The sequence below is a fragment of the Pogoniulus pusillus genome, chromosome 36 (assembly GCF_015220805.1).
Source record: "Pogoniulus pusillus isolate bPogPus1 chromosome 36, bPogPus1.pri, whole genome shotgun sequence".
NCBI lineage: Eukaryota > Metazoa > Chordata > Aves > Piciformes > Lybiidae > Pogoniulus > Pogoniulus pusillus.
In genome coordinates, this window is record NC_087299.1 from 7,745,867 (window position 1) to 7,767,781 (window position 21,915).

At 57.2% G+C, this 21,915-nt stretch overlaps 1 protein-coding gene across 10 annotated transcripts in view; it reads right to left on the reverse strand.

The window, feature by feature from the left end:
• The window catches only part of AGRN (agrin), a 147,950-nt gene that overhangs the window by 13,592 nt on the left and 112,443 nt on the right, over positions 1-21,915 (reverse strand). For all 10 annotated transcript variants that reach the window (XM_064172104.1, XM_064172098.1, XM_064172100.1 and 7 more), the window contains 20 exons: positions 21,531-21,676; positions 21,014-21,119; positions 20,556-20,669; positions 17,001-17,165; positions 15,729-15,872; positions 14,942-15,066; positions 13,824-13,929; positions 13,212-13,595; positions 12,944-13,078; positions 11,381-11,508; positions 9,166-9,280; positions 7,894-8,013; positions 7,229-7,585; positions 5,379-5,571; positions 4,535-4,750; positions 3,333-3,562; positions 2,143-2,277; positions 1,903-1,999; positions 1,457-1,621; positions 677-788 (listed from right to left, as the gene is read on the reverse strand). In XM_064172104.1, the coding sequence (XP_064028174.1) occupies positions 677-788; positions 1,457-1,621; positions 1,903-1,999; positions 2,143-2,277; positions 3,333-3,562; positions 4,535-4,750; positions 5,379-5,571; positions 7,229-7,585; positions 7,894-8,013; positions 9,166-9,280; positions 11,381-11,508; positions 12,944-13,078; positions 13,212-13,595; positions 13,824-13,929; positions 14,942-15,066; positions 15,729-15,872; positions 17,001-17,165; positions 20,556-20,669; positions 21,014-21,119; positions 21,531-21,676 (3,293 nt within the window). The remainder of the gene's footprint in view (positions 1-676; positions 789-1,456; positions 1,622-1,902; positions 2,000-2,142; positions 2,278-3,332; positions 3,563-4,534; positions 4,751-5,378; positions 5,572-7,228; positions 7,586-7,893; positions 8,014-9,165; positions 9,281-11,380; positions 11,509-12,943; positions 13,079-13,211; positions 13,596-13,823; positions 13,930-14,941; positions 15,067-15,728; positions 15,873-17,000; positions 17,166-20,555; positions 20,670-21,013; positions 21,120-21,530; positions 21,677-21,915) is intronic.

Sequence of the window (21,915 nt, forward strand, 5' to 3'; positions counted from 1 at the left end):
AGGAAGTCCAGTGGCCCTGCCATGAAACCCCAGGGAGCTGTGGTTTGTGCAGAGACAGAAGCACAGAGGGGACAGGGCACAGGGAGGAGCCAGCTTGGAAGCAGAGGAGAGAAGGCACTGATGGATTCAAGCAGCAGCAGTGCAACAGGGCTTCAGCCACCCCATGAGCCCCTCCCAGCCCAGCTCCCTGTACAGCCAGCAATATGGAAGGCTCTGGAGCATCAGCAAGCACAGGCTGAAGCCCACAAGGACCAAGCACAAGCTGTGAGCCTGCCTGGTGTGCTTGGCCCAAGAACAGGGACAGCTGAGGACCTGCAAAACCAGCAGAGGTGTGAGGAGGGAGGGGAGTCAAACACAGCCCTGAAACCAAGAATCAGGGCATGTGTGCCAACAGCAAAGGTGCTGCAGCAGTGTGTGTGGTGGGGGACAAGCAGGAAGAGCTGGAAGAGGGGTGCAGGTGATGTCTTACAGCACCAGGGCCAAGACATGGAGCAATGAGGGGCAGGCAGGCTCTGCTCTCCAGCAGCATTCTCTCCCCAGGCCTTCCTCACTCCTCCTCCACCCTTAAAGCCATACACCACGAAAGGCCACAGGCCAAGGAACATCTCAGCTCATGGCACACATGACAGGAGCAGGGTTGGGAGCCCAGAGAGCTCTCCCTGGCACATCAACCTACCGGGGACTCTCCCATCACCCTCTCGCCGTTGTTGATCCTCATGACCCCCTTGCGGCCGTTCCTCTCCAGCAGGACACTGGTCCAGGTGTTGAGGGGAACTGGCTCTTTACTCCTGGGGTGGGAAGAGAGGAGACACAGGAGTGACAGCTCTACCATCATCACCTTGCAGACACTCTAAACTCCCCCCACAGCTTCAATCAGTTTGAGTTGCCCAGATCAGCACAGCCTCAACCAGTTTGAGCTGCCCAGGCCACCAGAGCTTCAATCAGTTTGTGTTGCCCATGCCACCACAGCTCCACCAGTTTGGATTGCCCATGCCACCACAGCTCCACCAGTTTGGGTTGCCCATGCCACCACAGCTCCACCAGTTTGGATTGCCCATGCCACCACAGCTCCACCAGTTTGGGTTGCCCATGCCACCACAGCTCCACCAGTTTGGATTGCCCATGCCACCACAGCTTCATCAGTTTGGATTGCCCATGCCACCACAGCTTCACCAGTTTGGGTTGCCCATGCCACCACAGTTTCACCAGTTTGGATTGCCCATCCCAGACAGCCTGCATTAGCCTGGGAAAGGGCCACAATCCACAGGCAGCTCCTGTCCCACAGAGGGGCAACCAACCAACCATGTGCCATTACTGCTAAGAGCTGAGGTCATGAAGTCCTCCTCCTCCTCCTCATGGTTTTCTGGAGAGAGGAGCTGCAAGCCAGTGCTGGCCACCAAAAGGCACCAGTGCCCCTCATGCCACCCTGCCCAACCAGCTCCCCAGCCCAGCCTACCTGAGCACTGCTGCCCCTTTGCCCAGGTCGTATCTGTACTCCAGGTAGCCATCGTGTAAGGCCAGGGAGACAAAGTCCCCTTTGCCATCTGTCTTCTGCCCGTTGTAGAAGATCATGCCACTGGGGTTCTTGGCCAGGAACACAACCTCCATGGACATTTTGTCCCTGAAGAGAGAAGGATTCTGGATACCTTCCAACCCAGCTGCTCTCTGCCTCACACCCCCCTGTGTGCTGAGCCCTTGGAAGTCCTGCCAGGGGTGGCTGAGAGATGCCACCACTGGTAGAGCACCTTGCCAGGTAAGAGAGGCATCTGCCACGTTCAGGATACTGCCCAATGGAAGATGTGTAGGGACAGGCAGTGTGTGACAGGTGAAGAGCAGAGCAGGACCTCTCTCCCCCACATCAGCCACCCAGGTGGTGCCCCTCTGCCATGCCCTGGCACTTACTGCAGGTCAGGGACGAAGGTCTGCAGCCCGTTCAGCTCCAGGTAGGAGAAGCCATTGAACTCTGGGAGGAAGGGCATAGTGTGGTCCTGCTCTGTCACTGGGCACAAACAAGGGAATGGTGAGGAAGAGAAGGGCAGAGCAGCTCCAGCCAATGCCCCAGAACCACAGCAGGCAATGCCAGGCTGGAGAAATCAACACCTCCTTCCCCAGCCCCTGCTCCTCTGCCAGCTCCCATCTCACCTAGCTCGCAGAAGTCTCCTTCCCGACCCATGGGACAGGCACAGAGGGCACCTCCCTCTGGCAGCACCAGGCAGGTGGCAGAGACATGGCAGGGTGAAGGCTCACAGGGATTCCTCTCATCAGCACACGTTGGACCTGCAGCAGACGAGGCAACCTGTCATGGCAGCATCTCAACCCAACAGCCAGCAGGCAAATGGCTCTGATGGCTGCCAAACCTTTCCTCCTGCCTCAGGCTGGGTTGCCATGACCCAAGAAGCTGATGCCAGGCTACACCCCTACAGTGCAAGCAAAACCCAATCTGTGTGTGAGAACCAACAGATTTCGACCCTTGCCTTCAGGTCAGTGATGGACTTCAGTGGCAGCAGCTTCACCATCCCTGGAGGTGGTTAAAAGCTGTGTGGGTGAGGTGCTTAGATGTGGCCTAGCAGCTGTGTACAGGCAGAGGTTGGGTTAGGGTTGGAATCTATCAGCTTCAGGTGTGCAGTTCTGGAGCCCCCAACACAAGGAGGACAGGAAAGAGTTGGAGCCAGTCCAGAAGAGGCCACCAAGATGCTGAGAAGGCTGCAGCAGCTCTGCTATGAGGACAGGCTGAGAGAGTTGGGGCTGTGCAGCCTGGAGAAGAGAAGGCTTGGAGGAGACCTTTGAGTGGAGGTCCAGTATCTGACGGGGGCTACAAGAAGGCTGGGGAGAGACTACTGACAAGGTCTTGGTATGAGAGGAGGAGGAGGAATGGGTTTGAAGTGGCAGAGTGGAGACTGAAAGTGGATGTTAGGAAAGGGATGTTTAGAGTGAGGGTGGTGAGACACTGGCACAGATTGAAGGTGGTGAGACACTGGCACAGGTTGAGGGTGGTGAGACACTGGCACAGGTTGAGGGTGGTGAGACACTGGCACAGATTGAAGGTGGTGAGACACTGGCACAGGTTTCCCAGGGAGGTTGTGGAGCACAGAAGCACCCAATGTGATCAAAGATCACATTGGGTGCTTCTGTGCTCCACAACCTCCCTGAAGGTGTTCAGGAGCAGGCTGAACGAAGCCTTGAGCAACCTGTTCTAGTGGGAAGGGTCCCTGCCTATGGCAGGAAGGGTTGGAACTGTCTGAGCTTCGATGTCCCCTCCAACCTCAACCATTCTATGACCAGGATGAGGGCACCCCAAGTGCGCTCTCCCCCCTAACCCCTTTCCCCCGTACCGGTGTAGGTGCGGAGGCACTCGCAGTGGAACATCTCAGCCTCTTTGACGTGGCAGATGCCACCATGGTGACAGGGGTTGGGGTGGCAGGGGTCGTTGCCACACTCCCCCACCCCACTGCCATAGAGCACATCGCTGCCTTTCTCCCGCAGGTCATACATCTGGTTGTTGACGTCCAGCAGGCGGATGCAGCCCTTCAGGCCGCCGGTGGCCGCAGTGCGATCTGCCACCCTGAAAGGGGACAGAGGGCAAAAGAGAGGGGTAAGGGGGAGAGGGTTTGATCCTGTGCTAGTTTGAGGCAAATTGGAATGTTTTGAGGAGAGAAAAAGAGGTTGTAGGGCTGGGAAAAGGAAACGATGCTGATGGCTGCTTCACTCCTAGGCTTGCTGAGATGCAGAGAAGCAAGAGCACGCAGGTGAGGCAGTGTCGGGGTCTGGGTGTCTCTGTCTCTCAGAGTCTGTGTTCCTCCCTGGGCTGCTCCTGTGTAAGTAATCCTTCTGCTTCTGTAAAGGGTTAAGCCTCCTGGGGGGTGGTCTTGAACCTGGCCCCAGGTCCTCCTGACTCCTCCCTAGGGGTGGTCTTGAACCTCACCCCAGGTCCCCCTGACTCCTCCCTGAGGTGAATCTTGAACCTGACCCCAGGTCCTCCTGACTCCTCCCTGGGGTGAATCTTGAACCTGACCCCAGGTCCTCCTGACTCCTCCCTGGGGTGAATCTTGAACCTGACCCCAGGTCCTCCTGACTCCTCCCTGGGGTGAATCTTGAACCTGACCCAGGTCCTCCTGACTCTACCCTAGAGATGGTCTTGAACCTGACCCCAGGTCCTCCTGACTCTACCCTAGAGGTGGTCTTGAACCTGACCCCAGGTCCTCCTGACTCCTCCCTAGAGATGGTCTTGAACCTGACCCCAGGTCCTCCTGAAACTTGTGGATATGGCCCTTGGGGACATGGTTTAGTGCGCATGGAGGTGTTAGTTTGATGGCTGGACTGGATGATCTTAGAGGTCTTTACCAACCAAACCAACTCTATGGCTCTATGATACAATGGCCATGATGACCTTGGGCTGACAGTTGGACTCCATGATCTTAGAGGTCTTTTCCAACCAAAACCATTCAGTGACTTGACCATGAGCAGGCTCCATCCACCATGGCTGCTCTGCTCGCAGCAGCAGCTGTTATGCCCTCTCCCCAGCAGCCTCACTCACACAGCCATCTGGTCCTCTGGTGCTCCCCCAATGAAGAGGTCTGTGTCCAGGTTGAGGCCATCAGTGCCAGTGGGGCTCTCTCCGCTGACGTGGGGCTCCCCATCCACGGACAGCAGCCCACTGCGGCGGTTGCGGTTCACCACCAGCTGGTGCCACCTGCCAGGCTCCACACGGACCTTGCTGGTAATGATGCCCGTGCCAGAGCCAGTGTTAAACCTGCAGAAGGAGGAGGGGGAGGGTTGTGTTTGTGGCACCCCGCAACAAGGTGACATCTGATCAGATGAAGATGCTCAGAGGGCTGCAGCAGCTCTGAGGACAGCCTACAAGAGCTGGGGCTCTGCAGCCTGGAGAAGAAAAGGTTTGGAGGAGACCTTGAAGTGGCCTTCCAGGATCTGAAGAGGGCTTCAGGAGGTCTGAGGAGTGACTACTGACAAGGTCTTGGAATGATAGGAGGAAGAGGAATGGGTTTGAATTGGCAGAGGGGAGATTGAAACTGGATGTTAGGAAGTTCTTTGCAGTGAGGGTGGTGAGACACTGGCACAGGTTGCCCAGGGAGGTTGTGGAGCACCGAATCACAAAACATGATCAAAGATCATGGCTCAGGGTGCCCAGGACAGTGGCGGAGTCCCCATTCCTGGAGGGCTTTCAAAGCTGCATAGATGTGGTGCTGAGAGCCATGATTTAGTGGTGCCAAGGGCCACAGTTTAGTGGTGCCCTGATGCTGCTGGGGTAATGCTCCAAGCCAACAACCTTCCAGGACTCTTCCAACCAAAACAGCTCTGACTGTACTCTGCACCACACAGACATGGGGTAGGGGGAGAGGGAAGAAAGACAGGGCACCCACCTTAGCTCCACGAAGCCACCAACCAGTGCCAGGGAGATGAAGTCCTTGCCACGGTTCTGGCCGTTGTAGAGCAGCAGCCCACTGAGCTCCACCGTGCGGAACTCCATGGCGATGCGCACCGTGTGGTAAGCCTTCATCATCTTGAAGGCCAGGTAGGACTTGCCACCAAAGCTGGGGATGAAGTACCTGATAGCTGCAAGGGCCAGGGGAGAGGAAGAAGAGGAAGAGAGGATGAAGTGGAAGAGGGAATAGAAGGACAGGGAGCTGCCATGAGCCTGCAGACCCATGCACCTGCTCCTGTCCTATTGGCCCTCCTACTGCTTGCAACCAACTCCTCTCTTGGTGGCATGTCCCCAAAGGGCTGCTCCCAGGCCTTAGGGACCTGTCACACTGCAAGCACCTTCCCCTGTGTTGCATGTCCCCAGAGGGCTGCTCCCAGGCTCTAGGAACCTGTGACACTGCAACCACCTCCTCCTGTGCCTTCATGTGCCCAAAGGGCTGCTCCCAGGCGTTAGGGACCTGTGGTATTGCTCCCCCAGTGCTTAGCTTCGGTCATGTCCCTGTCAGCTCCTCCATGGTGAGGGCCTGGGTTGGTCCTCTCCTTGCCCAGCTGTCACACCCCCTGTGCTGTCAGCTGGGCTCTGCTGCAGACAGCTCCTGCTAACTCAGCTGCTCTGCTCCTGTGATAATTTTTATCTGGCCTCCCAGAGTCCCACGTGACAGATTCACAATCATCACTCCTGGCTCTCATGTCTTGCAGACTGAGACTTTCCAAGCAATCTGCAAGGCCATGTCCTATTAAAATGAACAAGGTTGGACCCCCACATGAAGCAGGAGCTTTGAGGGCTTCAGCTTGCAGAGCTTCAGGGACAAAGATTTTCAGGAACAAGCATTGACAACAACCCAGAGCCCCCAATGTGACACCAAACTGCCCATGGGAGCTCACAGGGTCTTAGAATCCCAGCGTGGTGGGGTTGGGAGGGACCTCTGGGGGTCATCCAGACCAGTTCCTCTACTAAAGCAGGGGCACACGCAGCAGCTTGCCCAGGGTCACAATATCCAAGTGGGATTGGAAGCTCTCCAGAGAAGGAGACTCTGCAGCCTCTCTGGGCAGCCTGCTGCAGGGCTTTGCAACCCTCACACCAAAGAAGTTTCTCCTTAAGTCTGAGTGAAACCTGCTGGGTTCTGGCTTGTACCCATTGCCCCTTGTCCTGTCACTGGGACACCACTGAGAGGAGCCCAGCCCCATCCTCATCAATCACAGAATCAACCTGGTTGGAAAAGACTTTCGAGATCATCCAGCCCAGCCTATCACCTAACTCCTTCTAATCAACTAACCCATGGCACTCAGTGCCTCATCCAGCCTCCTTCTAAACACCTCCAGGGACAGGGACTCCATCACCTCCCTGGGCAGCCCATCCCAATCACTCTTGCTGTGAAGAACTTCTTCCTAACGTCCCCTGGCACCGCTTGAGGCTGTGTCCCCATCCTCTGGCCCTGGCTGCCTGGCAGCAGAGCCCAACCCCACCTGGCTACAGCCTCCCTGCAGGCAGCTGCAGACAGCAATGAGCTCTGCCCTGAGCCTCCTCTGCTGCAGGCTGCACCCCCCCAGCTCCCTCAGCCTCTCCTCACAGTGCTGTGCTCCAGGCCCCTCCCCAGCCTTGCTGCCCTTCTTGACACCTTCCAGCACCTTCACATCTCTCTTGATCTGAGGAGCCCAGAACTGGACCCAGCACTCCAGGGGTGGCCTGAGCAGTGCTGAGCTTCCCCCTTTAAGCTCAGCAGCGAGGAGGATCTCCTCTCGGGCTGCTTTTCCCCACTCAGGGACACGGCAGGGCAGGGGCACCTACATTTCTCACAGACAGCTCCTCCTTTGCCAGCTGGGCAGCTGCAGGTGAAGTCCTTCCCGTCGTCCTCACAGGTGCCACCGTGCAGGCAGGGGTGAGAGTCGCAAGGCCTGGGGGGCTTCTTGGTGGTGGGGGGGGGCTGGCGCGTGGGCTTGCGGCGGGGGGCGGCAGGGAAGGTGAGGGCAGGTCTCTTGGTGCCCAGGGCTGCGGCTGGCCTGGTGATCGGGCGCCCTGCCGCGTCCTGGCGCGGGGCGTGGGCGGTGGTGGCGGCGGCCGCGGGGTACCTGCGGGTGGTGGCAGGAGCCACGGTGGTGGCTGTGGTGGTGGTGACAGTGGTGGTGAAGAGCCTGGGGATCCAGTCTGCAACACAGCCCAAGAAAGGAAGAATAAGAGCAGGTGGAGGCAGGCTGAGTGCTTTGCCACCCTCTCTGCGTGGGCAAGGAGGGGCTTTAGGGGGTGAGGTGGCAGCAGAGAGGCTTAGGTGGGTGACTCTGGTGTGGTTACTGTGTGCTCCAGAGCTGCCTTCTGGCTGCTCTCCAAGCCCCTGAGCTCCATAGCCTGGCTTGTGAGCCAACCGCTGCCTGCACAAAGGTGGCCCTGGCAAGACCTGCAGAGCCAACCAGCCTGTCCCAGAGCCTGAAGCGAGACCACAGACAGAGAGGGCTCACCGAAGTCCATGAACTTGACATGCTCGTGCTGGGGCTTCTTCACCAGGATGGTCTTCTTCTTGGAAGCTTTGATCTGCTTCAGCAGGGCCCCTTGGATGTCAGCTGCCGTGTAGGAAGTGGCTGATCGTAGCCAGGAGGAGGAGAAGAAAGGCAAGAGTGAAGATGGAGCTCACCTGGCAGTGCCCCTCTGACAAAGCTCACCTGGCAGTGTCCCTCTCACAGAGCTCACCTGGCAGTGCCCCTCTCACAGAGCTCACCTGGCAGTGTCCCTCTCACAGAGCTCACCTGGCAGTGCCCCTCTCACAAAGCTCACCTGGCAGTGTCCCTCTCACAAAGCTCACCTGGCAGTGTCCCTCTCACAGAGCTCACCTGGCAGTGCCCCTCTCACAGATCTCACCTGGCAGTGTCCCTCTGACAGAGCTCACCTGGCAGTGCCCCTCTCACAGAGCTCACCTGGCAGTATCCCTCTCACAGAGCTCACCTGGCAGTGCCCCTCTCACAAAGCTCACCTGGCAGTGCGCCTCTCACAGAGCTCACCTGGCAGTGCCCCTCTCACAGAGCTCACCTGGCAGTGTCCCTCTCACAGAGCTCACCTGGCAGTGTCCCTCTCACAGAGCTCACCTGGCAGTGCCCCTCTCACAGAGCTCACCTGGCAGTGTCCCTCTCACAAAGCTCACCTGGCAGTGCCCCTCTCACAGAGCTCACCTGGCAGTGTCCCTCTCACAAAGCTCACCTGGCAGTGCCCCTCTGACAAAGCTCACCTGGCAGTGTCCCTCTCATCACACAGCCAAATCCTTTCCCTAGGAGATCTCTTCCAGCCTTCCAGGCACCAGCTTAGGGTGCACCTCCACTCAGAGATTCATAGAACGGTTTGGGTTGGAAGGGACCTTAAAGATCATCCAATTCCAACCCCCCTGCAGGAGCACCTTGCATTAGAGCAGGCTGATCAAGGCCTTCAGAGATGCTCTTCTCCCAGCAGCTGCTGGTTTTGCAGGACAGAAGACACATCCCCAGCCCATTTTAGCAAGGCTCTTTCACCTTCCTTGCCACAATTATGCTCCTCAAGTTGGTGGCTCCAGGCAGGTGGTGATGCCACCTTGGACCAGCAGCAGGAAGGCTCCAAGCTGGGTCAGAGTAGGACTCCACAATGACACATCCCCAGCCCACTTTAGCAAGGCTCTTTCACTTTCCTTGCCACAATTATGCTCCTCAGGCTGGTGGCTCCAGGCAGGTGGTGATGCCACCTTGGCCCAGCAGCAGGAAGGCTCCTACCTGGGTCAAAGTGGGACTCCACAATGACACGGACAGCACTGCTCTGCCCCAGGTCTCGGACACGGATGCTCCTGAAGTCCTTCCTGACATCAGAAGTGCGGAAAAGCTCATCCAGCTGGTTGGGAGGAGGAGGAGGAGGAGGAAAGACAAACTGATTAACTGGGGAGATCTCTAGACCTGTGTCCTCTCAGTGAAAAATCTCAGGTCTCAGCAAAGTCTCCTTGGTTTCAACCCACAGAGGTTTGCATCCAAACCTTTGCCAGCCTGACACAAGCAGAGGACAGGGCTCTGCTGCGTAGTGTGATCGCTTCAGGTGGTTCCTCTTCTTCATGGTCTGCAGTCACCAGGGAGAAAAAGGATGCAGAAGCAATGTGGGCAAAGTGAGCTGTCTCCATGGAGAAGAAGAGCAGGCCAGAGCCAGACCAGAGGCACCTTGCAGCAGCTGACAGAAGGATTTTTGTCTTGTGTGGTATCTAAGCCTTGCTGATCTCTTCTAAAGCTGTGTAAACCTGCTCAGGCACTTTGGGAAATCCCACAAGGCCACGTCCTGCATCACTAAGTACCTGACTGCCTCGTCAATGGTGGCTCCCAGGAGCTGGCTGAAAGCACATGAAGGAGGCAGTGGCAGGCCAAGGCTTGCAGCAAGCCAGGGCTCTAACCCCCAGCCTTGCTCTGGACCACCTGCATCACAGCTAGAGGCCACCACTTCCTGCCCTCAGCTCCATGGCAAAGGCAGAATCGGGGTTGGGCTGGAAGGGACCTCCAAAGGTCATCCAGTCCAACACCCCTGTGCTCAGCAGGGACATCCTCCACTAGGTCAGGTTGCCCTGTGGAGCCTGACCTTGAATATCTCCAAGGATGAGACTTCAACTACCTCCTGGGGCAATCTGTTCCACTGTTCCACCACCCTCACAATGAAGAATTTCCTCCTAGCATCCAACCTAAATCTACTCCTCTCTAATTTAAGACCAGTCAGCTGACTAATGGTCCCATGGTCTGCTCTTCCCCTAGAGAGTGGGGCACAGTGACTTCAGAATCACAGAATGGCTTAGGCTGGACCCCAGAGATCATCTGCTCCAACCTCCCTGCCATGGTAAGGAAGGTAAGAAGTGCAAAGGGAGCACATCCAAGGGCACTTGTGGGTAGGCTGCAGAAGGACAACAGATCTCAACCTCTCAGCTCAGGATCTCTCATCCCAGCCAGAGAGGGCTCCTGCAGCAGAGGGTCTGAGCCATGGCTGGGCAGAGAGAAAGCAAACCCTGCTGCCTTCTCATGGATGAAGCAGTGAATGAAGCCTTTGTGCCTATGTTTGCATCCTCAGACAGAGGCTGCACTGTGGCACTGGGAAATATTGCCATTGTGATACAGAACTGCCTGAACCATATGGTCCATATGCCAGGCACACATCTGCTGGTACGACTCTGCTGGGGGCTTGCCAACTTCTAAATGCAGCTTGGAACCAGCCCCAAAAAATGCTAATCCCCTTGCAGACATGTTTTGTATTTGCTGTGCTACTCTGCAGGCTACAGTAGAATGTTGCTACCCCTCCCAGCACTCCCTTGGCAGTGCCCATGTGTACACATTGCCACCCAAAGTCCACCTACTCCAACAGCTGACAAGACAGGGAGGTTCTCCTTCAAGATAGCAGAGTGGATTTACAGGAGCAGCTTCCCAAGCTGTGTAGCTGAACAGGAGGAGCAAAGAGGTTTTGGGCCATGCTTTGAACCCACAGCAGTGCCCCCATGGTGAGGGCAACAGAGTGCAGTTAGAGAGGACAGGGTTGAGAAGTGAAGTCCTGGAAAAGAACACCTGGACTTGAGTCATTCCATAGGATCATGGAATTGTTTTGGTTGGAAAAGGCCTCTAAGATCACAGAGTCTCAAGCTGTGCCAGGGCAGGTTCAGGCTAGATGTTAGGAGGAAGTTGTTGGCAGAGTGATTGGCATTGGAATGGGCTGCCCAGGGAGGTGGTGGAGTCTCTGTGGCTAGAGGTGTTGAAGCCAAGGCTGGCTGGGGCACTTAGTGCCATGGTCTGGTTGCTTGGCCAGGGCTGGGTGCTAGGTTGGACTGTCTGAGCTTGGAGCTCTCTTCCAACCTGCTTGATTCTATGATATAAAGCTTCATTCCTTAACTTCCAGCCTGTTGAATCTAGTCTGGGTGATTCCATCAGAGCAGGGGGGTGGGGAACTCCCAAACCTCCACCCCGGAGAACTCACCGCGCTCTCAATGCTCCTGGCCGTCTCCCCAAAGAGCTCTGACTTGGGGTCAGCCATCTCAGGGGTGTAGAACAGCTCCTGGCCTTCCACCTCCTCCAAGATGAGGACTCCTTGGAAGACTTTGGTAGCTGTGGGAAGGAAGGTGAAAGAAGACAAAGGCCTTTAGTGGGCTCGTGGGCAGGGGACAGGCGTGCGGGCTGAGAGCTGTGAGGAGCGTTCCAGTCCCTGGCTGGGGGGAAAGGGTGATGGCAGTGTGTGGGTAGTGCCAGCATTGGGGTTAGTCTGGATGGGTCTGGGAGAGCACCATGGAGGATTAGTATCAAGAGGGGGTGCAGGAGCAGATGGCAAAGACCAGGCTGGAGATGGCAGCTTTTACCATACTGTTTCCTCTGGGCTCCGGCCGGGGTAGCAGCCGCCCTGCACCCGCTGAGTGACAAGAGAGAGACGTTAGCCAGAGCAGCACAAGTCAACGCGGCAGGATCAGACACTGGCATGCACACGGGGAGGGGGGCACAGCAGGGCAAAGTGTGGGCCCTGGGTGAGAAGAGCAGCTGTGCTGGGAGGGGGAAGTCGAGACCCTGCCAGCTAAGGGGGCTGTGGGCAGCCTTGCCAAAGCAGGCTGAAGCTGCGGCAGGAACCCAAGGGGTGGGTCCCTGCCGAGGGGAGCTGCAGAGGTGCAGAGGCAGCCTTAGAAAGATCCCCACTGTGGCTTAGCGTCTGGGAAGGCCCCAGCAGCTGTTACTGTGTAGGTTAAAAGGGGAAGGTGGTGTCCAGAGGAAAGGGTGGGGGGAGTCCTGCTGGAAACCCCAAGGCACAGGGACCCGTAGGAAGGACTCAGTGAGGAAGTCTCTAGAAGATACCCCTGCAGGAACAACTTTCAGGGTGATGAGGATGTGTGTACAGAGCAACCAATCCTCTGTCCAAGCTCAAGTGTTCCCTCACCATGGCCAGTGTGAAAGGGATTGTAAGCAGGGAAGAAACCTCCACCTTGGTGCACAGCCCTGGGAACCACAGCGTGACTCACAAAGCTCTGACGCTCCAGGGAGCCCACCAGGGACACAGGAGTTGCTCTCTCCACCTGCCCTGGCACCAAACTGGCCCTAGTCAGCCCAGCTCCCTTTAGCACCCCTGCCAGATAAAATGGGACTCCAAGGAATTCCTTCATCCCCCCTAATGCCAGCTGTGAGCTCTGCTCTTGGATGCTGCTCAAAGTTTCAAGGCTCCAGTAGTCAGGGAAGAAAGTGGTGACCTAAGAGTGTAAACCTGCAGTGTCCTGGCTCCTCGTGTGCCCAGCAGCACCCATCCAAGCACCAGAGCTGGCTGCTGAGGGCTGTGGCAGGTGGACACAGCATCTGCCAGCTACCTGAACGTCCCTTCGGGGACACTGCAGCCCCCAGGTTAGGTCTAGGAGCTGCACTCGCTGCCAGCCAGGCAAGCACCATGCTGCTGTGCCCTCCAGGCAGCTCCTGGGCCATCTGTCCCTCTCCTGCACCCTACAAGAGCTCAGTCTGTCTCCTAACCACTGAAAGGGAGCCCAGAGCTCAGCCCCGAGGACAACCTCACCTGGACAGTTGCTGCCCTCTGCATCAGCAGCCGCGGTCTTGCCGTCAGAGCAGCATCCCAGAGGGGTGTTGTAACAGGTTGCCCTCTCAACAGCTGGGGTGGCAGTGACCTGGCTTTCCTCCACCTCCTCTTCCCCTGCAGGGCATGAAGAGGAGCATTCACCAGCAGGAGGTAAGACCTCAGCTCTGTGTCAGAGAATGAGGCTGAGACAGAGCTCTGCTTTGGCGGGAGGGACAAGCTTCACCCACAGCCATCCCCCCACACTCACCAGCAGAACCTGCTCCGCTGGACTCCAGGTCTCCACTGCTGCCCATCTCCTGGTCTCCACTGCCTTCTGCACTGCCTGATTCAAGGTAGGCAGGCTGGGTGGTGGCCAGGACCACCGGGGCAGTGGAGAGAGGGCGAACAGTGCTCTTGTACACCCCGTGGGTGACCCAGGGGGTGGTGGCTGGCCTGGCAGTGCTGCTGCGCCTGGTTGTAGGGTGGCTCCTTTCAGTTGGCCTGGCTTCCAGCAGCAGGGAGCTGGTTGGCATCTCAGTGGGCTCTGGAGGCCGAGTGGTGAACCTTAGTGGTGGAGGAAGAATTATCTTGTCCAAGGGCAGGGTGGGCAGCGGTGTGGGTGGCGAGGTGTGGCTTGTGTGAGTGATGGACTCTGAAAGGAGCAGCAAGACAGGGCAGGTGAGGAGGGACAGGCCTGGCAAAGGCTGACCATGCCACTGTGCTGCCAACCCTCAGGTAGCTGCCCTGGACCTCAGGCATCTGCTGTGCCCTGGAAAGTCAGGGCACAGTGACAAACTGCAGAGGGAGGCAGCCAAACCCAAGTCCAGCGTCAGGCCAGAGAGCTGGCACTGCCCCAGCACCAAGAGCAGCAGGCACTCACCGTGGCACTGCCCCATATGCTTCACAGTGATGACCTGGCCCTGACGGCAGGCGATGGTCTTCAGCTGGCACTGGTCCCCATACGTGACACCGTCAGAGCCACACACCTGGGAGGCAGACAGGAAGCATGAGCTGTGCTCTGCCCTCCTCCAAGCCCGGGGCACAACGAGCAGGTCTGCAGAGCTCCCTTGGAGGCAAAGAGGTGATGGTCTGCACAGAGCAGAGCAGCTCAGAGGTGCCAGGTGGGACGCAGACCATCAAGCTCTGCTGAGAGGCATCTGCAACTCACAGCTCATCATTCCCCACACCCCAAAGGCTCAGCTCAGGGCTGGAAGGGACCACAAGGATCAGCCAGTTCCAACCTCCCTGCCATGCCTGCCCAGGGACACCCTACCCTAGAGCAGGCTGCCCACAGCCTCAGCCAGCCTGGCCTTAAACACCTCCAGGGATGAGGCTTCCACCACCTTCCTGGGCAACCCCTGCCAGGCTCTCACCACACTCATGCCGAACAACTTCTTCCTCACATCCAGCCTGAATCTTCTCATTCCTACTTTTATTCCATTGCCCCCAGACCTATCACTCCCTGACAGCCTAAAAAGTCCCTCCCCAGCTTTCTTGTAACCCCCTTCAGATCCTGAAAGGCCACAATAAGGTCACCTTGGAGCCTTCTCCTCTCCAGACTGATCAGCCCCAACTCCCTCAGGCTCTCCTCACAGGAAAGCAGCTCCAGCCCTCTGAGCATCCTTGTGGCCTTTCTCTGGACATGTACCACCACCTCCAGATCTTCCCTGTCACAGAGGCTCCAGAACTGGGCACAGTGCTCCAGGTGTGGTCTCACCAGAATGGAGCAGAGGGGCAGAACCCCCTCCCTTGCCCTGCTGCCCACACTGCTCTGGCTGCAGCCCAGGCTCTGGTTGCTCTCTAGGCTGCAAGTGCACACTGCTGCATCCCACTGAGCTTCTCATCCAGCAACACCTCCAAGACCTTCAAACTTCCCCATCTACCTCTTGCTGAGGGTAAAGAGACATCAGAGGCTCTCACACTGCCTGCACCAGCCCAGGCAGCTGAGCTGCCCACATCTCCCTGCACAAGCCCTCCATGGCTCCCTGGCCCACAAACCTTGGTCATGTTGGCTTCTGAGCAGAGCGGGGATGGACACTCGCAGTGGGCAAAGCCATTGACTTCCACACATGAGGCCCCAAACTCACAGCTCATTTCCTCACAGGATTTGGGGGCTGTAGGGTCTGGAGGAGGAGAAAAGGGGAAAGAGATGACCAAAAGAGCAGGATGTAACAGTGACAGGGACACAGGCTGTGCTGAGTCTCCTCCCAGTGGGTCTTAGCTCTCCTAGGGACACCCCCAGAGTGGTTCAGAGCAGTGGACAAATCAGATGCTGAGCATGAGAGCACAGAGAGCAGCACAGAATCATTAAGGTTGGAAAAGACCTTTAAGATCCTCAAGCCCAACCACCAAGTAAGAGGAATTATAGAATGGTTTAGGTTGGAAGGGACCTCAAAGCTCAGCCAGTTCCAACCCTTCCTGCCATAGGCAGAGGACACCTCCCACTAGAACAGGATGCTCAAGGCCTCATCCAACCTGGTCCTGAACATCTCCAGGGAGGTTGTGGAGCACAGAAGCACCCAATGTGATCAAAGATCACATTGGGTGCTTCTGTGCTCCACAACCTCCCTGGGCAACCTGTGCCAGTGTCTCAGCACCCTCAACCTGTGCCAGTGTCTCCCCACCCTCACTGCAAAGAGCTTCTTCCTAATATCCAGTTTCAATCTCCCCTCTGCCACTTCAAACCCATTCCTCCTCCTCCTGCCATTACCAGACCTTGTCAATAGTCCCAGCAATGCCCCAGCACCTATCCTTTGGTGGTTTTCTACTAGAGGGTTGCCCTTACCTTTCTCACAGCCAGTCGTGCCCATCTTGCTGCCATTGGGACACTGGTTGCATTTCATGCCAGTGATGCCAGTCTTGCAGGAGCACAGCCCAGTCATCTGCTCACAGTCATCACGCACTGAGCCCACCGGGTCACAGTTACAGGCTGGGCAAGGGCAGAAAGACAGAATCAGAATCATAGAATCAAGCAGGTCAGAAGAGAGCTCCAAGCTCAGCCAGCCCAAAGCACCCAGCCCTGGCCCATCAACCAGACCATGGCACTAAGTGCCCCAGCCAGGCTGTTCTTGAACACTCCACCACCTCCCTGGGCAGCCCATTCCAATGCCAATCACTCTCTCTGACAACAACTTCCTAACAACATCCAGCCTCAACCTGCCCTGGCACAGCTTGAGGCTGTGTCCCCTTCTTCTGTCCCTGACTGCCTGGCAGCAGAGCCCAACCCCACCTGGCTACAGCCTCCCTGCAGGCAGCTGCAGGCAGCAATGAGCTCTGCCCTGAGCCTCCTCTGCTGCAGGCTGCACCCCCCCAGCTCCCTCAGCCTCTCCTCACAGGACTCTGCTCCAGGCCCCTCCCCAGCCTTGTTGCCCCTCTGTGGACACCTTCCAGCACCTCAACATCTCTCGAGTTGAGGAGCCCAGACCTGAACACAGCACTCAAGCTGTGGCCTGAGCAGTGCTGAGCACAGGGGCAGAAGAACCTCCCTTGTCCTGCTGCCCACACTGCTCCTGAGCCAGGCCTTCTGCTCTCCAGACTGCACAGCCCCAACTGCCTCACTCCCTCCTCACAGTAGAGCAGCTCCAGCCCTCTGCTCATCCTCGTGGCCTTTCTCTGGACACCTTCCAGCACATCCATATCCCTTTTGTCCCAGGGGCTCCAGAACTGGATGCAGTACTCCAAGTACCAGTGCGGAGCAGAGGGGCAGGATCACTTCTCTTGCTCTGCTGGCCACACTTCTCCTGCTGCAGCCCAGGCTTTGGTTGCTCTCTGGGCTGCAAGTGCACACTGCTGCATCCCACTGACTTTCTCATCCAGCAGCACCCCCAGGTCCCTCTCCCCACAGGGCTGCTCTCAAGCCAGGCACTGCCCAGCCTATATTACCGCTTGGCATTGCCTCCAAATGGAGATGCTCCCGAACCAAAATGGAACAAGCAGCTGAGAATGAATGGTGAGGCCAGAAAAAAAAAAACCCAATGAAGCAACCAAAGCAACTAAAGAAATGCCTGTGTGGAGCAGGCCAGCCCCTGGGGAGCAGGGGCAGGGCAGGCAGACTCACGCGTGCAGCCGCTCTTGCCGTCGGTGACGATGGCGCGGAAGTTCCAGAAGCCAGGCTCGCAGCGGTCGCACTTCAGCCCCCCCACGCCTGGCTTGCAGGAGCATTGGCCCGTGGTGGGCTCACAGGACCCTCCATAGGAGCCATAGGGGTTGCACTGGCAGGTACCTGGAAGCCAGGGAGAGAATCAGAGGATCAGGCAGGGTTGGAAGGGACCACAAGGAGCAGCCAGTTCCAATCCCCCTGTCGTGGCCAGGGACACCTCACACTAGGTCAGGCTGGGCACAGCCTCAGCCAGCCTGGCCTTAAACACCTCCAGGGATGAGGCTTCCACTGCCTCCCTGGGCAACCCCTCCCAGGCTCTCACTGCCCTCAGGCGGAACAACTTCTTCCTAACATCCACTTTGAATCTCCCCATTGCTACTTTTGTTCCATTCCACCCCACTCCTATCACTCCCTGACAGCCAAAAAAGTCCCTCCCCAGCTTACTTGTAGCCTCCTTCAGATCCTGAAAGGCCACAAGGTCACCTCAGAGCCTTCTCCTCTCCAGACTGATCAGCCCCAACTGCCTCAGTGTGCCCTCACAGCAGAGCAGCTCCAGCCCTCTGCTCATCCTTGTGGCTTCTCTCCAACCTTCAGCTACTGGCAGGCTGCTATTAGGTCCCCCCAGAGCCTCCTCCTCTCCAGAATGAACACCCCCAGCTCCCTCAGCCTGTCCTCATAGCAGAGCAGCTCCAGCCCTCTGCTCATCCTCATGACCCTTCTCTGGACACCTTCCAGCACATCCACAGCCCTCTTGTCCCAGGGGCTCCAGAACTGGATGCAGCACTCCAGGTGTGGTCTCACCAGTGAGGAGCAGAGGGGCAGGATCACTTCCCTTGCCCTGCTGCCCTCACTGCCCTTGCTGCAGCCCAGGCTCTGGTTGCTCTCTGGGCTGCAAGTGCACACTGCTGGCTCTTATTGAGCTTCTCATCCAGCAGCACTCCCAAGTCCCTCTCCTCAGGGCTGCTCTCAAGCCAGTCCCTGCCCAGCCTGGATAGGTGTACACTGGTATAGATCTGAGGACCAACACTGGAGAGGTGACCATAGGAGCAGGGAATCTTTTTGGTGGGAAGAGACCTTTGGGATCATCCAAGCATTAACCCAGAATTGCAAGGGCACCACTAAACACAGCCCTCAGCACATCTACTCAGCTCTGAAAGCCCTCCAGGGATGGGGACTCCACCACTGCTGTGGGCAGCCTGGGCCAGGGCTTCACAACCCTTTTGGGGAAGAAATTGTTCCTCATATCCAACCTCAACCTGCCCTGGTGCAACCTGAGGCCATTTCCTCTTGGCCTCTTTCTTATTGCTTGGGGGAAGAGACCAACTCCTACCTCACTCCAACCTCCTTCCAAGGAGTTGTAGAGAGTGAGAAGGTTTCTCCTCAGCCTCCAACTTCCTGGAGGAAGCAGAATGGTCCATGCAGAACATCAGGGATGGAGGCTCCACCACTGCCCTGGGCAGTCTGGGCCAGGCCTTGACAATCCTTTAGGGGCAGAAGTTGTTCCTCATATCCAACCACAACCTGCCCTGGAGCAACTTGAGGCCATTTACTTTTACTCCTATGGCTTGATTCCTGGGAGAAGAGACTAAGCCAGGAGAAGAACTTGACAACCTTTTAGGGGAAGGAGTTGTTGCTCACATCCAACCTCAACCTGCTCTGGTGCAACTTGAGGCCATTTCCTCTATCTCTATGGCTTGATTCCCAGGAGAAGAGACTGACCCAGGAGAAGGACCTGCCAACCCATTTTGGGGAAGAATTTTTCCCAGTCTCCAATCTTAACCTGCCTGGTGCAACCTGAGCCCTGGTTAAGGTGGAAGGGGACTTCATCAACGTGGAAGGACCAACTGCTGAGCCACCAAGCAGTCAGGCAGGGCAGGAATGTGGCCTCAGGCTGGGCAGGAGCAGGTTTCACCAGCTGCTCTCCATGCTGCTCCTCTGCCCCAGCTACAAGGGATGAGGAACTAAACCTTCAGGGACCTGCTTGCTTTGCTGTCATCAAGAACTCCTCTCTCATTATCATCAAAGGGGAAGGAAGCTATTAGAAGTTTATTATTAATTCATTAATTAGGAACTTGATGGAGGGAAATGATCTGAAGGCAGACAGAGAGACGCTCCCTTTATCCGCAGGGAGCAGTAGAAAGGGCACATGGGGCAGAGCTGGAGAGAAAGGGGGACCTGAGGACCAGCAAGCAGGGTGCAGGAGGACATCCCTGGGTTGCCAGAGGTACATCCAGAGCAGGCAGCAATGAGTAAATCTGCTCCAGGGGCTGGCCAAGTGGTGATCAGCTCCTGAGGTATGGATGCTCCAACACGGGTGGGATACTGAGTCCCAGTCAGTTGGGAAGCAGTGCCCATGGATCGGATGCAGGGCAGGGCACAGGGCATCCAGCAGTGACACAGAGGAACATCACACTGCCAACCACAGCTGGCAGGGCAATGCTTGTGACCTCTCTAGCATCACCCTGACCAGCTCCTCCCTGCTCAGCTGGTCCCTCTTGACCAGCACACCTCACACCACCACTGATCTGCTCTTCCAACACCTCCCTCAGCTTGCAGCCCACCTCATGCACCCCCTAGGCAAGGCATCTCTGGCCATTCTCTGGCTGCTGCTGCTTTTTTAGCTCCCATAGTACATTAAGCAGCAGCACCACATCCTCATCAAGCAGGCAGCAGCCAAGCCCAAGCACAGCATGGATGGTGTCTGCACAGGCTAATGTGTCTCCTTAACAGGCAGCCACAGCCTCAGCTGTCAGGATCTTGCTAATGCCTTTCCAGATGTGCCTTCAGCCCAAGGGCTGCTCTCATCAGGACTTAATAAATATTAATGAAACACTTGCAGGCTCAGCTTCCTGCCCAGTGCACTCACTGGTCCTAGGGTGGCTTGCAGGAGGTCCTTAGGTGAGCCTGACAGCTCTGCTCCACCTCAGCTTGCAGCACAAGGACACAAGCAATGTTTTTGACGCTCAGGCTGGTGAGGAGCCCTTAGCTTTTAGCAAGAGCATGATCTGAGCCTAGGGGCACCTTCTGGGGCACTCAGCACAAGCTCAGCATCAGGCAAGTTCTGACCCACCATCCATCTTCTTGCATGTCAGAGGGACTTGGACCTGGAAGGTGCCACAGAGCTTTTGAAGGGACAAGAGTGGTGGACTAATGATGATTAGAGCTAGGAGAAGTTTGCATGCACATCTCCAGGTGTGCCTGCTGGGAACCTGGAGCTGGGACAAGGAGAGGCTTTTTGAGCCTGGAAGGTCACTAAGTAGCTGAAGAATGGAGAAGGTTCCTTTGCTTCTCCTGGGGTGGTACCTCAGGTTGTCCCTCCAGCTGCTCCCTTCCAGCCATCCCTCTCTGGAGGTGTCCAAGGCCTTGAGCAACCTGGTCTAGAGGAAGGTGTCCCTACCCATGGCAGTGGGGTTGGAACTGGATGATCTTTCAGGACCCTTCCAACCCAAACCACTCTATGAATCCTTGAAGGTCTTTCATGCCCCCCCAGGTGGGAACACAGCATTCACTCACTTGGGCATCCAGCTGCACCCACGCCCAGCGCCAAGGTCATGTTGTCTGGGCAGCATCCATAGATGGTCTGGCTGCAGTGCACCACCAGGAGGGGTGGTGGGGTTGTGGCAAGGGCTGCAGAGGAAGGCAGAGAGGGACTGGTTACTTCTGGCATGCAGGCTGCTGGCGGGCACTGGTGCCAATGCAGGGGTGGAGCAGCTGGCAGCATTCCTGCAAACCCCCTGTGGGCCTCGCAGAGATGCTGGGAGCAGGTGATGAGGTCCTACCCCTGGCCAGGGAAAAGGGAATGATGCAGCAGGGATCAGCAAACCAAACACAGCCACGGCTGTGCCCTCCTCAGTGAGCACTTCCTCGCTTAGCCCCGGGGAAAGGGTATGGGGTACCAAGGGCTCCAGGCTGGGGGCCAGAGCAGGTGGCTGGTGCCATCCTTGGGGACTGGCTGCCTTTGGGGCACTCACCACGGCAGGCTCCTTGGCCAGTGACATGGAGATCCTGGCGTTTCTCACACCGTGTCTTCTTCAGCTCACACTCGTTGCTGTAGGTCACACCATCAGAGCCACACACCTGGCAGGACAGGGAAGGAGGGAAACACTCAGGGCACTCCCTGGCACAGGAAGGCAGGTTCCCTACCCACGGGATGCTCTCAGAAAGGTCATTGGGGAGAAGAGAGGAGAGGGAGGGGGAGAAGAGAGGAAACACTAGAACAGGTCACTCAAGGCTTCATCCAACCTGGCCTTGAACACCTCCAGGGAGGTTATGGAGCACAGAAGCACCCAATGTGATCAAAGATCACATTGGGTGCTTCTGTGCTCCACAACCTCCCTGGGCAACCTGTGCCAGTGTCTCAGCACCCTCACTTCAAAGAGCCTTTTCCTAACATCCAGTTTCAGTCTCCCCTCTGCCACTTCAAACCCATTCCTCCTCATCCCATGACCTTTGGGTGACTCCCAAAGCTGCCCCCTGGAGCCTGCTTACCGGGCTGCGTGGCACTGCCAGGCAGGTGAAGTCGCAGACGCAGCGATCGTCCTCTGCATCCTCATCCCACCAGCCCCCGAACTGCCGGCACCGCTCCTGCTCGCACTCGCTGCCGTCGCCGGAGCCAGAGCCCCCCGAGCCGCACTCTGCAGCACAGCACAGCCTGGTGAGGAGGGGCTCACACCCAGCAGGAGAGCAGAACCATGGTGAGGAGGGGCTCACAGACAGCAGGAGAGCAGAACCATGGTGAGGAAGGGCTCACACCCAGCGAGAGAGCACAGCATGGTGAGGAAGGGCTCACACTCAGTGGGAGAGCAGAGCCATGGTGAGAAAGGGCTCACACCCAGCAGGAGAGCACAGCATGGTGAGGAGGGGCTCACACCCA